General features: G+C 42.8%; 1 protein-coding gene across 2 annotated transcripts; it reads left to right on the top strand.

Moving 5' to 3' along the window:
• Positions 1–1,595: 1,595 nt before the first annotated feature.
• rflna (refilin A) lies at positions 1,596–15,123 on the top strand. Of its 2 annotated transcripts, none has more exons than XM_083554166.1 (4): positions 1,596–1,894; positions 6,271–6,686; positions 13,192–13,301; positions 14,069–15,123. In XM_083554166.1, exons 2-4 carry the CDS (start codon positions 6,474–6,476, stop codon positions 14,403–14,405), a joined length of 660 nt encoding a protein of 219 aa, XP_083410292.1. In that variant the 5' UTR covers positions 1,596–1,894; positions 6,271–6,473; the 3' UTR covers positions 14,406–15,123. The 2 variants fall into 2 exon arrangements, with proteins under 2 accessions (XP_083410292.1, XP_083410291.1); XM_083554165.1 differs by lacking the exon at positions 1,596–1,894 and adding an exon at positions 3,821–4,170.
• Positions 15,124–16,547: the final 1,424 nt, after the last annotated feature.

Below are 16,547 nucleotides of genomic sequence, written 5' to 3'. Positions count from 1 at the left end.
TCGCAGCAACCCTTAGCCTTAAACAGTGAGCTACAATACTAGGTTTCTGAGGTAACCAGAAATCATAGTGGAACATATTGCATGTTGGACATGATATTCTTGATAAGGCATTGATCGGTATTGTAGTGAGAATAAATTTGATTCGATTCAAGTCAATTGGAAGATTTTTAACGATGGATTTTGTCTCACAGCATTTCAGCAGAAATAAATGGATTTGGAATAAACATTTTAGCGTCATACATTAGTCCCTGTGAGTTTCTCCCCTATGAGAACGCCATTGGTGACTGTGGCAAGGAAAATCTCCCTGAGATGTTATGAAGAAAAAACCTTAAAAGGAACCAGACACAGAACCCATCCTCATCTGGCTGAAGTCTGAATGTCCATTCATTACAGTCCCATCATTGTTGAGGTGATCATCTGGTGAATGCAAAACTCTTCATGTTAATTGCAGGCTTAAGTCATTGTAGCAAAATCGTTTAGTTTCCCATGCGCTGATTATTGCGAGTGTGTGAGAGATAATCACATGACCGTCTGGGTTGGTTCCACCCAATAGTTAGGTGCTGTGAAAAGCACCACACAAAATACGCCGGAATGTCATGAAGACGTGAAGGAAAGTCCCCAAATGCTCGCTTTCACACCCTGGTGTTCTTTAATAACCGACATGCCGTCCCTCCAATAACAGCTTTGAAATTAAACTAAAAAATCATGTGTGGTACAAAATGTACTTCGAGACTCCAATCGTTCTCCACACAACTAGATTAGGCCAGTGTGTGTGTGTGTGTGTGTGTGTGTGTGTGTGTGTGTGTGTGTGTGTGTGTGTGTGTGTGTGTGTGTGTGTGTGTGTGTGTGTTGTTCAACACTATCTGTGCTAGCAGATGTGAAAAGCAAAGCAGGATGTGAGTGATTCTCAGATTGCTTTGTATATGTGTGTGTGTGTGTGTGTGTGTGTGTGTGTGTGTGTGTGTGTGTGTGTGTGTGTGTGTGTGTGTGTGTGTGTGTGTGTGTGTGTGTGTGTGTATGTATACATGCATGCTAGGATCCCACCTCCTTTATACCCTGTTTCACCATAGCAATGACACACTTACACACTTGCACACACATACAAAGCAATCTCCTTGGTGAACACAAACTCATTGGCAAACACAAGACTGAAAATACACAAATGTGTGTTGAGTGTGCGTATATGTGTGTGTGTGTGTGTGTGTGTGTGTGTGTGTGTGTGTGTGTGTGTGAGAGAGAGAGAGAGAGAGAGAGAGAGAGAGAGAGAGAGAGAGAGAGAGAGAGAGAGAGTACTCTATATACAGTGGTTTCTTTGTGTAAAGCAGGAGAACAGTATCCAAACAGCCAGTGTTAATCTGTGGGTGTCCGCGTGTGTGTCCGCGTGTGTGTGTGTGTGTGTGTGTGTGTGTGTGTGTGTGTGTGTGTGTGTGTGTGAAGACACTATATTACTACATTACTATAATCATTAAACATGTAGAAAGATATTTCAGAGAAAAAAAAATTATACTGGTTTAATTAATACACATATTATTAAATGTGTGTGTGTGTGTGTGTGTGTGTGTGTGTGTGTGTGTGTGTGTGTATGTGTTGCATAAGAGACAGAATTTGGACTGTCAAAAATACAGCCTCTGTTGGATAATTATTTTCAGATTGCTACGGTAGACATTTTGGCTGCTGTGTAGTAAATCTGTCACAGTTTTTTTTTAATAGCGGAACAAAAACGAATGCTAATCTGCGTGTGGTTAGCGAGCAGCCACCAAAATCTGAAACGGTTGATGAAGTTAAAGTGTTTGAGACGGCCAGGGGGACATTGTTGCTGCGTCCCAATTCGGCCAAACAGTATCCATGATTGGAATCAGCGTCTAGACGGCTACACCCGTTCGATGTTTTACAGGTACGTGTGAAAAGTATCACCCACAGATTCTTTTATCACAGTCTTCTGGTTTTCCTTTCATCGAATTCAGTCCAACATAGCGGACTTGTGTTGCGTCAGTGATCGTTGGCGCCTTCGGTGTTTAGGTGTATGATCTGTGGTCGGATGTTGTATAAAGGAATAATGAATATAATGAATATACATTTGCGGATGTCTCTTCCGTGACATGGTGTGTCGGTACGTCCCTGGTGCTCTCATAAGATTTTGCCACACAATCAAAACGTCATGTGCACAAAAAATCCAGAGTTTGAAAAGTTCTTTTTTTTATCATCATGGTTTTAAATGATTTTCTTCAAAAGAAAAAAATACACATTGATGTTAATAAAAATTTGATACTGAGATATCATACTGTTTCATTTCAACTACATAACACAGTGTGTACCCATGCATGTGTGAACACACTCACACACACACACACACACACACACACACACACACACACTTAACTAAAAGCTTTGAAGTGACCTGGCAATTTGTCAAAATCACAGCAGAAAACTGCTGAACCATCAAAGGCTACAGGAAAAGGAAAGAATGGAAAGAGAAGGGGGGGGGGGGGGGGGGGGGTTATTTAAGACAGAGACAGATTGTCCGAAGTAAACTAGAACCAAAAACCGAAACTGGATTCCAGCGTGCTTCCAGTTCTCTTTGTTCGCCAAGAACCCACACACTCCCGGCTTTTTCTGTACAGTTCCCTCTCTTCCTCTCTTTCTCTTTCTCTCTCCCTCTCTTTCTCTCTCTCTCTCTCTCTCTCTCTCTCTCTCTCTCTCTCTCTCTCTCTTTCTCACAGAAAAACTGGACATAGAAGTCTCAGTCCATCATCACTCCATCATCACTCCATCATCACTCCATCATCACTCAATAATCACTCCTCTGTCAGTCCACCATCCCGCCACCATCACTCCATTATCACTTCGCCATCACTTCACCATCACTCTATAATCACTCCTCCGTCAGTCCACCATCACTCCATCATCACTTTATTACCACTTCACTATCACTCTATAATCACTCCTCTGTCAATCCACCATCACTCCATCATCACTTTATTACCACTTCACTATCACTCTGTAATCACTCCTCCGTCAGTCCACTATCACTCCATCATCACTCCATAATCACTCCTCCGCCAGTCCACCATCACTCCATTATCACTTTCCCATCACTTCACCATCACTCTATAATCACTTCTCCGTCAGTCCTCCATCACTCCATCATCACTTTATTACCACTTCACTATCACTCTATCATCACTCATCCATCAGTCCATCATCACTCCATTACCACTTCACTATCACTCTATAATCACTCCACCATCAGTTCATCACACCACCATCACCATATAATCACTCCACCATCAATCTATCATCATTCCACAACTACTCCACCCTCGCTTTTCCATCATCGCTTTATGACCTCTCCACCATCACCCTATAATCCCTCTACCATCAGTCCATCACCATTCCATCCTCACTCCACAATCACTCCATCATCCCTCCATCAGTTCTTAATGTAAACTAAAAGGCTTTCGAGATGATTTCTGATAATAACAGTGGTTTCATATAATAAAGTCTTTTTTCTGAAACAGATATTTTATACCTATAGTTTTTGTTCTTCTCTTTATCTTTTTAACTCAAGTGGATCTTCATATGTACCAGACCTGAATATTGAGACTTGCATGTGGATTTGTTTCCTAGCTATTAAGCTAAACCCATAAGGAGAAGGTTCATGGAGCAGTTTAATTATGCAAATGTACACAAAACTCATTTAAATATTAAAATAAGGGCGCTGAAATGTATTGCACTGTGTATTATGTTAATATTTTGGCTTGGTTTCGGATAAAGCTGTAGTTCTGTAGATGATGGAGGTGGTGGAGCCCTCTAGCGGCTGCGGGTTTGAACTACAGTCAAATATCCAGGTGCAGAAAGCAGCCCCGTCACTCTAAAGAGAAAATACGCAGTGTGGAGCCAACACACACACACACACACACACGCGCGCGCACAGAGAGTCAGACTGGAGTCAGTGTACAGGAGCGGACACACACACACACATACACACACACAGGAATATCGACACAATCAGCTCTCCAGGTGTTGGAGGAGAAGTCGGATATTACCAGCCAGAAGAACCTGATTTCACTGGAGCTTTATTTCGCGTTAGGATTTAATTCTTTTCATCTGATCTGATCTGATCTGATCACTTGATATGAGACCGGAGATCGATCGATTTCCTACTAAAAGGTAAATCATCTGCCGCAGTCAATCTTCACTTCAATCGAATTATTTCTAATTATAATATTCACCAATTTGCATTTTTTTTTTTTCTACAAATAAACTCAATGTACATTAGATCGGATCAGACACTTACTACAAGTGTACTATAAAAAAAAAACTTTAACATCATTATAAACAACATTATATTATAAAAACTTTGACAACAGCGAAACTCGACACTTGTACAAATCCAGCGCTGGTTTCTAACAGCTGGTGCGAAATAACCGCTAACGCGTTCCGTCGATCCCAAATACCGCGATACTACCTGCCTGGATATCGTCTAACAGGAACAAACAAATGAAAAAAGCTAAACGAATTAATTACTAAATACACAAATTCTTTTAAAAATAGATGCTCAATAACCTCGCTGAAGTTAAAGATTAACGTCAATTACTATTATTACGTATAACGTATTACTATTGTTGTTGTTGTTTATTTACTTATTTATAAATTTTTTTTACATGCACATGAATTATACTGATTAACCGTCAACCTTAATGAGCATGTGAAGGTTTTGTATTTGTGGTATGCAAGTTTTTATCTATCTATCTATCTATCTATCTATCTATCTATCTATCTATCTATCTATCTATCTATCTATCTATCTATTAAAAGTTTGCTTTCACATGCTATTTAAGTAGATTGATAGATCGATGGGTAGATAGATTGTGCAAAATTGTCAGGAAGTTGTGAAAAAATGCTTCAAATTAAGAATCTTTTCATAAATAAAAGTGTTAATCGTTTATTTTTATCAATCAATAAAATGGAATGTAAACGAACAGAAGAGAAATCCACATCACATCAGTATTTGGTGTGACCACCCTCAGCCTGCAAAACAGCATCAGTTCTTCTAGGTACCATTGCAATAGTTTTTTTTTAAGTATCCTGGCAGGAAGGTTGTTCCAAACATCTTGCAGAACTAATCCCAGATCTTCTGTGGATGTAGGGTCCTCAAAACCGTCTGTCTTTACACGTAATCCCAGACAGAATCGGGATACTGTGGAGCCAAAACTATGACCTCCAGGGCTTCTTGTTCTTTTCTACACTGAAGATACTTCTAAATGACGTTGGCTGTATGTTCAGGGTCGTTGTCCTGCTGCAGAATACGTTTGAGGACAATTAGATGCCTTCCTGATGGTGTTGCATGATGAAGTATCTGCCTGTGTTTCTCAGCGTTAAGGACACCAAATCTCCAGGTCCATTTGCAGAAACGCAGCTCCAAACTTGCAGGATACATTCACTATTCTACACTGTTGCCTGGAGACACTGGTTATTGTACCGCTCTCCAGACCTTCAGCAAACAACTTGCCTCCTGCTACAGCCAAATAGTTCAGATATTTGGACACATCAGTCCAGAGCACCTGCTCCCCAGTTCCTATGTTTTCATGCAAAGTTAAAACCTGTAGCTTTGTTTCTATGACAGTGGTTTGGCTTTTTGCCCACAATTGTTCCATGAAGACCACTTCTGGCCAGACTTCTCTGGGTGTATCTGCATCCAACCGGTTTCCACCAGTTCTTTGCTGACGGCACTTTTGGACATCTTCTGATTTTGAATCGAAGTGAGCAGGACATGTCTTTCATCCTCTGAATTAAGTTTCCTTGGGTGACCACCGCACTCCGTCAACATCGCTTTGTTTTTCATCTTAGTTTGAAGAGCACATTTCGAAACCCCAGTCTGCAGATGCAGTAGAACCACCTTGTTGCTCATTCTCGACATGGTGTAGAATCTGTGACATGACCATGTCTTTCACAACCTCACCTTAGTAGCAAAGTTTGGCTCCTCACCCAGTTTGAAGTTCCTACACAGCTGTTTCTGTTTCGGTGAATCACTGAGGGTTCAACCTTCAAATAAAACCGATTATCATTAATTAACATTAATTGGTTTATTATACAAATGACTCCTACAAAATTTCAGAATTTGCGAAAGGTGTACAGAGCGTGCAGAAGATTGAGATGATTTGGATTCTCTTCTGGTTATTTACTTTCCATTTGCTAATATATTTATTATATATTTAGTATAAATGTTGTTTTGTTGTTTGTTTAATTTAAAACGTCTTTTCTGTACAGAGACCGTTTGGGACTGAGATGGGATTTTCCTATGGACCAGGACTAAATCATTTGCCTTAACCCATTGGAATTTTATTCTTAAATATTCAAAATAAATAGTTTTTAGTTTAAACCCCGCCCCCCCACACACACACACCAGCTCAGAAAGTGTCCTCAAAACCCTGCCTGAAGACTGAAACACTCAATTTATTAGTCTTGCGGAAATGGTGGGCCACCTACACTTGCAGGCCATGGAGGAGAGTCTGAAGGGAAAGAGCCGTGAGGGACTCCTAGACAGTCCTGACTCAGGGCTTCCACCGAGCCCGAGCCCACCCTTCTGCCCACTCTCACCATCGTCCACGGAGCCTCGCACTCCTATCGCCTCCGACCACAATGGAGGAATGTACTGGAGGAAGGAGGGCCGAGAAGGAAAGCTGGTGAGTAGAAAACCGTCAATAAATAGACAATAGATGAAGTATGACCTACTAGATCTTCAGTAATCTGTGCCAAATAATGTTTTTAGCATAGACAGTAGTCAATCTAGAGCCTTTACTGGGAACACTGGAAACACATTGGGGGAAAAGCCCACCTTGAATTAGACACCCCCACACTCAGCATTGTTAGTGTGGTGGCTGGAAACTGGACAATCTTGAGGAAACCCATACAGACAGTACATCAGATCAGGAATGAACCAGAGAGCTGAGAGCTTTGAGGTCACGAGGATTCCAAGTACACATACATACAAAACCTTAAAGATGTACACGATTGGTCCGATTCGGTGATGCTAATTGGATGATAGCGTGAACCAGATCCAAACTTCATAGAAGTGTGCAGTTATTACAACAAACAGCACACAGTCTGGATGTATTCATTTAGATTCTTCTCAACGCTTCTTCAGTGTTTTGTGCTTTCTGGTTTTCTCCCACGTATTTTCCGAGACCCCAGTCGCATGGTTTTCAACTAGGTTGAAGTTCTTGATTCCTTCCCCCATTGTCAATAAGTCCAGGTACTTGTGGAACAGTCACGAATCCGAATCTTTTTAACGCAAACCCAGAAGCTCTGCAAATATTTACTGCTCCCCGTGTAGATGATTGATGCCGAGTCAAGTCCTTCTAATTCAAACATTCCCTGCAGCCTCGAAGTGCTTCCTGAGCACGTGCCATTCTTAACTCGTGTACATTCTTCGAACCGGGGCTCCTGCAAACACTAAGATCTCCGCGTCTAAAACCTTGTTCGTGAGGATCAGATTTTGCGATCAAAACAAAACTCAAATGGAAAAGAAAACCGTGACTCATGCGGCTGGAGACGTCCGAACGTTTGAAAGAAGGAAAGATAAGATGGCAGAAGTGAACTGCACTGAAACTCTGGATATTATCTGATTAAAAAAACACACAATAACACACCCAACCAGTGAACACCTTCTTTATAAAGTCACGTACGCATGCGATGCCATAAAAACATTAAGTCATAACGCTATGAAAGATCTGACCTAAGCAGTCGAGGAATGAGTAGAAGGCCACGGAGGGGAAATAACCACAGAAAACTAATGTTGTCTCAGGAGGTCTTTAGCTTAAACCCTTCTTTCCCATGTCTATGGTTTACGTCGTGTAGGCACACGTATACTTGGAGAGCAAAGCACCCCCCCCCCTTCATATCCTTTAGTAGTGTTGCTGGGCTGCTCACGTTACAGTGTGTAAGGGCACGCGCTGATTGGCGTTCCCCCAGCTCTAATTTCTGCCCCCTGAAAAGGTTACACAGTCCTGAGCTAACAGGCTGCAGCTAGGAGCCATTCACAACTAATCCTGGACCTCTGGATCTCCCTTCAGTCACCAGGTTTAATCGTTAGGAATCTTCATGTTTATCTTGTAAATAAAAACACAAAGAAGCCGAAAGGGGGTGTGGTTTAATATTCAAATTAGCGTTTGATTGACATTCAGGGTGCAAGAATAGCATTTAAAGAAAATCATCAATCGACTTTTAATCTTTTGATCCTCGAGAGCTTAGTGGTGCTGGGATTTGAACTCATAACCTTCTGCTCCATCACCTTTTCATTCACCGCTTTACAACCAAACCCGCTCAAGCTGGAGCTCCGGGCGACTATCACGCAACGCATCAAGTCAGTAACTGTTCCTCTCCTCCGTACATGAGCATGTCAGGAATCTACGAGTCACAAAGCAATCAGTGTTTTTTCATGTCTTTATGATTCGAAGTCCCGCATGACGGAGGGAACCTGTACAGGCATCGTCCGTGGTGCGAACGCTTTTTTTTTGTGTCTCCATTCAGGAATTAAATCCCGTAAAAAAAAAAAAAAAGTGACTTTTTTTCTCCTCCAGCTCCACATGCATGCTCGCACTTGCCTGAAGATTTTCGGTGCTCTAACGGCTTGTGTAGGAATCAAACACACCCCTGGAGGAGGTTCTCCCTCCTGTTCGCTTGACTGCCCCGAACGGCCTGCTGCTGCACGCCGAGACCAAATAACAATACGGAGCGTTTTCATATTTTCAAATTTGCCGTCTTTTCGTCTCAGCAAACAGGAGAGAAATGGAAGTCTGCCTTACAGCATCTTTCCATACCACTAATGGCAGCTGTGTGTCTGTGAGGAGAGGTGTACATGAATAAAAAGATGAAAAGAGACATCCGATTTCGCACAAAACCTAAGGGAAACACTTATATAATCCCGACTCTTCCAGCCCGATGTGGTTCCTCACCAAACTGTTACCGCAAAATCAGAGGCACACGATTGTGTAGGACGTCTCTGGATGCTGTAGCATGACATGACATTTTCCTTTCACCTGAGACCCACAGCTGTTTAATGTGTACCAAGCCATTATACTGCTATACTCATTAAACAAATACTGCGATACTGTTTATTCGGATCGACCAAACGCAGAAGAGGAAACCGAAAGGCACAACAAAGGCGTCGTTGTTTGCTGCACATGGCGTGTTCTAGCTGAACAGGACAACGTGCACATGCCTGCTTTATGAAGGCTTTATTTTATTTTGGTATTTATTTTTTTCCCTCTGGCTCACACACACACACACACACACACACACACACACACACACACACACACACACACACACACACACACACACACACACACACACACACACACACACACACACACATGGCTGCAGGTCTATTTTGGAGTTGTTTGCTAATGCTAGCCATGTACAATCTTTCCCGGTCTATTTCGGAGCTCTGGAGCTACCAGGGGCTGTTTGCAAACCCGTTGCGTAATTGGACTTTCACCCCCCCCGAGCGGGCGTGTGTTCGTCGGAGTTAATAAACAGCGGAGGCTGTCATTGAGTTGACTTTGTGCTTGAGCTTGAGAGGAGAAAGTAAAGCTGCTGTCGCTGTCGCTGTCACAGCTGCTGCACTGCAAATCCGCCCGAGTACAATTCCTTCTAATTACACGTGATGGCAGCCTTATTTCTGTTGTAGTCTAGAATTAACTTTTATGTTCCGCGTAGGTTTTACAACCTTTTAAACAGTCGCATGGTTCATAATTAAAAGGTGGCCTCCGCTGGATTCTTGAACAACCTCGGACGAGAAAAGCTTCTTAAGTTCAGGAGCTGCTCTGTTGACCATCACAAAAGATCTGATTCTGTTTTTTTGTTGTTGTTTTTTTTACATATCTGATGAATATTTAGCGAACTGATGCCTCAGGGAAATCCAGATGTTTGAATACGCAAATTTGAAACACCCCCCTCAAGCACTACATTATGCTGGCCTTCATTTGCATATTGAAACCTGATAGGCTCTTCTATTTTCTGATGCAATAACACCCATTTATGTTTTTTTTTGTTTTGTTTTGTTTTCTGAGCTCCCCTGAGCTCCTCCACTTTATTCCTCTGAAAACGATGCTATATATATATATTGAATATATGTTTCCAGATTTCATGTATCTTTGCTGTTGTAAAGAAAACGGAAAGGTGCTTTATTTTTGTCGCATGTAAAAAACAGCACAGTAAAATTCTTTCTTCACAGATTCCAGCATTGTTATGAAGCTGGGGTCAGACATGATTTAGCAGCCCTGAAGCAACCAAAGCTAAGGGCCTTGCTCAAGGGCCCCAGGAGTGGCAGTGGAACCTTCTGATCACTGAGCCAGAGCCTTAACCATTAAAATACTCTTACTTCTCCATATAATAAGCTCCACTCTTGTAAGACCATCCACTAGGTTTTGGAGTGTAGCGGTGGGGATTTGTGTTTTAGCTACCTTCTCATTCAGATGTTTGGATGTCTGGGAGGCTCCAGTTCTGGTTTATCCAAAAGGTGAGGTGTTTAGTAGGGTTGAGGAGGTCAGGGTTTTGTGCAGAAAGGTCAGGGATTTATTCAGCACCGATTGATCGCTTAAACTAACGGCTATCGGCAAAAACGTATATCAGTAGTTTTTCCGGCTTACGGTCTGATGTCATTACGAGAGCGACCTCTAGAGGTGAATCACTGATGCCACGTGCTGTTTATTTTTACACGCGCGACTGCGCGTTGCATGGAGAGCGCTGTATTATATTTATAATTTATAATTTATTCATTATATAATTACGTTCATTAATGAATATATTCATATTTATTTATTATTATTTTTAAATAAAGTTCAGTAATATTTTACATGGAGTGGAGTGTTATGTTTGTTTGTTTTTTTTATCCAGTATCCAAAACTATCGGTTGAATAATCGGGTATCGGCAAGTACGATCCAACCAAGCTAATGTTGTCAGAAAAATTCACGGTCGACCTCCTGTTCTATACATCGGCTGTCCTGCGTTTATGTAGCAACAGTCCGGTCAGGTGTCCAAATACTTCTACATCTACAGGGTGAACGTTTAAAGTGACTATCGGATTGTGAGAAACGGTTTATCCTGGGTGTCTTTGCTGACAAAGAGGATCTCTCGGCTTTGTTCCGTCTCCCTCCTGGAACCGTGTCCCTGCAGCGCTCAGAATAACATCCACATTATAACATGTGACTCTTTGTTACATGTGCAATTCATTTGTAGAGCCACGATGATCAGGAAAGATTCCTTAAGCAGCACAAAGCCAAGCACACACACTAATCTCCAATGAGGCTTTTTTTCTCTCTGATGTGTGTGTGTGTGTGTGTGTGTGTGTGTGTGTGTGTGTGTGTGTGTGTGTGTGTGTGTGTGTGTGTGTGTGTGTGTGTGTGTGTGTTAGGGCTGCCATTGTGGAAAGGCCCTAATCTAAAATCCACTGAGGCAGAGATAGCAAACAGATGTGTGGAACCCACAGTAAGTTGACTCGGCCGTCGGTCGGTTGTGCACGGCGTGGGCTCGCTTTCACAAAGACACCCATTGATCTCGAGCCTGAGTCATTTCCATTTGTTTTTCTGAAAGGTGCAGGGCATTGCCTTTTTGAGAAAGGAAGGAAGCGTAGCGTACGACATGGCGATAACGCCTACGAGCGGAGAACGTCAATACGAGACATCGGTATCTCCAAAACAGCCCCGGACAACAAACCGTACAAGAATTTCACCGTTAGAATAACTTTCACATCTTCAGGGAAGATGTTCCACTAGATTTTTGTGGAGGTTTGTGGAGATTCATTCAGGTAGTAGGGTGTTGGTGAAGTCAGGTAGTGATGTAGGTGAGGTGAGGAGGCCTGGGGTGAAGTCAGCGTTCACTTTCATTTCTATTCATTGAGGATGAGGGTCAGAGCTTTCGAGCAGGAGATCTTCCACTCCAACTCAGCAGATCTTCGTGGAGCTGGATTTATGTCAGGTTTCACGTTTGTATCTCCTAGCTGGTCCTATACAATCATGTTCCTCCTAATTTTGTTTGGGGAAGAACCACATAGGGATGATGGATGTTGCTGGTTCACATTGCTTCACACACGGACTGTACATGAGGTTTTCCAGACGCTGTTCTACAAATTGTGGCTGAACGTCACCGGATCTTCATTTTGGCAGGTTGATTTTACCACAAAACATTCTTTTTTTAAGCGAATTTTTCAGGATGCAATTTAAAGCTCGAGCATGAATCTTTTTGCCATGTAATTACTATCAGCAGTCTTCCACAATGGCTCAAAAAAACGTCGATCACCGAACACCTCAAGTGTGATGAACCTGTAATGAATGGACATTCGGTGTTAAGGAGGAGGAGGAGGTTCCCTTATTCCTTTCTTGAGAGTCTGGTTCCTCTCAAGGTTTCTTCTGTATGCCACCTCTGGGAGTTTTTCCTCGCCACAGTCCCCACTGTCTCACTCATTAGAGAAAAACTCACACTTTTAAGGAGCAAACGTATCCATTCTTCTTCCGTGTAGAGCTGCTTTGAGAAAATGGCCGTTGTTTAAAAAAAAAAAAAAAACGCCACTTAGAATTATCACACTAATACATTGAAGAGGTGAGGGTTAAGGGCCTTGCTCAAGGGCCCAACAGTGGCAGCTTGGCCATGCTGGAATTTGAACTCCAGCATTTTATCCCCTGAGCTACCACTTGTTGCATCCTGTGGGATCTCAGTCCTGATAAACTACAACTGCAAAACCAGAGAACAAAACAACAACGTTCCTTTTGTTCGTTTACATTTATGGCACTTATGGAGAGCGACTATATCTCACTCATACAACTGAGCAGCTATGGGGTTAAGAGCGTTGATCAGGGGCCCAACAGTGGTAGTTTGATTAGGCTGGGATTTGAACTCATGACCTTCAGTGCCAATACTTTAACCACTAAAAGCGACCACCATAAACGCTTCCAGTCAGCACTGTTACATTTACAGTATTTAGCAGATTCTCTTATCCTGAGCAACTTACAATTATCGGGTCTTGTTTAGGGGCCCAGCAGTAGCAGGGTAACTGGTGGTGGTGGGATTTATACTTAGAACCTTCTGATCAGAAGTCTAACATCTTAACCATTGAGCTACAACAAGTGTAAGACCGGTGGAGGTGATGCAGCAGACTAACGCGACTCTTCCACTTCCTGTGCGTGCAGCTTCCGTACCTGCTGCTGAACTCTCAGGGTGCAGACGTCACGTCGCGCATGCACCCCGTGGTGTTTGGCGAAAGCATCGAAGTGAATCCCAGACCCACCACAGAGATGAGGTAAACACACACACACACACACACACACACACACACACACACACACACACACACAGATACACAGACAGCACACTAAAGATTTCTGCCAGAAGTCAGAATCCGAGTCTCTACTCAAAACTGCTTTCCCTCCATCTGCTGCTTAGATCAGCCTTATTATTCAGGAATATGTTGTGTTTTTTTTCACAGGAAATGTCGATCTATTTGAAGAATCTTTCTGAAATCGTTCCGAAACTCTTCACATGACGTCGTTTTGTTTTTTGTTTTTTGTTTTTAATTCTCACGACAAGTTTGAAATAAATATATAAACCTTCACATGACATTTTCAACCCACAAGTCAGCAGTGATGGTGCTGGGATTTGAACACACAACCCTATTGCTCAGCATTTCAACATCTTAACCGCTAAGCCTTCACCTCCCTCCAACATACCAACAACATCCCAGTGTCTGGCCTTTTTCCTGACTATAAAACACTTTAGAACTAAACAAATAAATTCATAACAAAAGTTTGTGGACACCTGAGCACTGGTATGTGGAGGTTTTTGAGCCTCAAATTCCACATTTCGTTCCCATTTGTTGTTATAAGAACCTTCATTCTTCTGGGAAGATGTTCCACCAGATTTTATGGAGACTAGATGTGGAATGGATACACGGATATATACAGTATATACATACCAATGGTCAGGTGTCCACAAACCTTTGTCCATACAGTCACTAAGGTTTTACTGTTAATTGATATAAAAGATCGTAATAAAACGTTGTGTGTTCAGGTTCAGCTCGGAGGTGAAGTACGACTCGCACCGGCATTACCGCGACGAGGTCCACTGCGCACGGGTCCCCACGGTAACCTCCTACAGCGAGACGGTGGTGGCGCTGCAGAACCACACGTGGCGTAGCTACAAGTCAGAGGTTCACTTTCTGCCACGGCACCGACCCGTCCGCCACCAGAGCACGGCCATCGTGTACCCCAAACACGCCCGCAACACCTACCGCACCACGCTGAACTACAACGCCAACGCCGCCGGGCGCCGCAGGTTCGTGTCCACGGTGAGGCTGGAGCCCAGCGAGGACGTCAGTCCCTGCATCATCTACACCGAGGAGCTGTGAGATGAGCTTCACTGCGACTCAGAGACGCACTCCTGTACCATCGCTATCGCAGGAAACGGACTTGGATGATCACAGATAGAGGGAAGGACATGAGAAAGAGAGAGAGAGAGAGACGTTGATTTTGGTCTCTGGTCTATATATATTGCGTGAGTGGAGAATGGAGGTGGGTTAAAGGGTTAAACCTGTCGTTCTTTTGTCCCTTTACTCGTTCTCGCCCTTACAATCTGCTATCAAGGATATGATTTAATAAATCAATGCTGTAAAAATCCTCAAAACTGGAATACAAAGGGGGAAAAAAAATCATGCCAGGAACAGAGCAACATTCAGCCATTTGTATAAACGCTTGATTGCACTTTTGCTACGATTTTCTTTTTTGTTTTTCGTCGCAGCGTTTTGCGCCGAGCCGAGGGCGGCGTAGCAGCACTTGAAAGATCGGACCAATGTTTTTTATACAGTTCAGAATACGAGGGAGGACGTGGAAGTTTAGCACACCGGTTATTAGAACCGGGGCCAAGAACGTGGCTTTGAAGCGGAACGATTTTTTCTTTCTTTTCCCGCTCAGGACCTGCGGTTGATAATCCGGCAGAACAATCGCGAGTCCAGAAATAACATAGATTTTTTTTTCCAGGACGGAAGTCTGGAAGCTCAGTCCAGCCCAGATGTTTACATATTACTAACACTCCAGCCAGATCATTAAAGCAATAAAAACGGATTACCACAGGTGCTGCTTTTTTCCTGATTATAAGACATGTTGAAAATAAATTGATAAATTCCTGTAGGTTTCTGCTACAGAAAAGAGCCAACATACAAACTCTATGGAGAAAAGTTGCGTTTTTTTGAACATCTCATTGTACACGAATCCCATTTACTGTTAATAACCTTCACGTTTCAGGGAAGACGTTCTAGATTTTGTCACGTTCTAGATTTGCGCTCCTCCAGGCACAAGGGTGTTACTGATGTAGGTGAGGTGACGAGGCCTGGGGTGCAGTCAGCATGAGAAAATTCATCCCAAAGGTGTTCAATAGGTTTGGAGCTCTATAGTAGGAGATCTTCCACTCCTTGATGGCGTTTGCTTTGTGCACAGGGGCAGCGTCATGCTGGAGCAGGATTCGGTCTCCGAGTTTAAGCGAAGGGAAAATTTTGTGTACTTTTGTACGCATCCGACTTTGTGGTAACAGATCATATGGCCGGAGGCGTCCCAAAGTTTGTTTTCGTATTGTGGATATTCTAACTGTAGCATTAATCTTATTATTTTGTAGAATTTTTCGCTAAACAAAAGCAAATAAAACACCCAGCAGGACAAGCGATTCACAGAAGGGGGAAAAGACACGAAACGTGAGGAACTCGCACGCCCCCTAGTGCTTACTCATGGATCGTATGAGATTTGTGCATTCGTGAGATTTCTAGTCAGTACACAAATGATATTTATTTAATAATTTTTTTCTGGATAGTGATTGGAAACTAGCTGTAATACTGTATCAAAAGTATTCAGGACATTTGCGGCATCGTAGCCAGATATAATTCCATTTAGACTTTGTGTCTTATACTCAGGAAAACACCCATCTGACAAGGTTCTCTGATATAAAGCCTGATAAACATCATGCAGGAGGACAGTGATGGACAGTAAGGGACAGTGAGGGACTCGGACAAACATCTGGATCGTAAACACTAAATTCTAAATCTTTTCAATTTGTATTTTCTTTTTCTTACCTCAATCAGAATCTGCTCGACGTCTTTTTGTTCTTAAGCCAGATATTTTTGTTTATTTCGAAAACGTTTATATTCGGTGTCTAAAACGGCGGCGCGAAGGACCTCATTACGTACGTGAGGCTAAAGCAGGGACGGATGTCCGACGTGAAACCGGCCGCCAATCCAGCAGGATTCGCATGGTAACGTAACGTGAGACGAAGGCGAACAGGGTGAGAGGTTTAGGAGACGCTGGAAAGACGAGGCGCAAATTTCACACGTGTCCTCGTTCGAAACGGAAAATGTAGCGAGCGACAAAGTAAAGTTGGCATGAAAGGGAATCGGAAAGCGTTGGGAAGATTCACGACACTAAACGGATTGACACGTTTCTCCGATGTATCTGATCGATGATGATTTCCTGTAAAATACTTCCTGTATTGATGATGTATATGTTGC

The sequence above is a fragment of the Silurus aristotelis genome, assembly GCF_946808225.1.
Source record: "Silurus aristotelis genome assembly, chromosome: 11".
NCBI classification, from domain to species: Eukaryota; Metazoa; Chordata; class Actinopteri; order Siluriformes; family Siluridae; genus Silurus; species Silurus aristotelis.
Note: the sequence above shows the minus strand (reverse complement) of the source record. Positions and strands in the feature narration are given on the sequence as shown.

Excerpts from the sequence above, each read along its gene's own strand:
- rflna (XM_083554166.1), top strand. The coding sequence starts at position 6,474 with ATGGTGGGCCACCTACACTTGCAGGCCATGGAGGAGAGTCTGAAGGGA. Across the intron at positions 6,687-13,191 it reads AGGGCCGAGAAGGAAAGCTG|CTTCCGTACCTGCTGCTGAA; the intron begins GTGAGTAGAAAA and ends CTGTGCGTGCAG. Across the intron at positions 13,302-14,068 it reads AGACCCACCACAGAGATGAG|GTTCAGCTCGGAGGTGAAGT; the intron begins GTAAACACACAC and ends TTGTGTGTTCAG.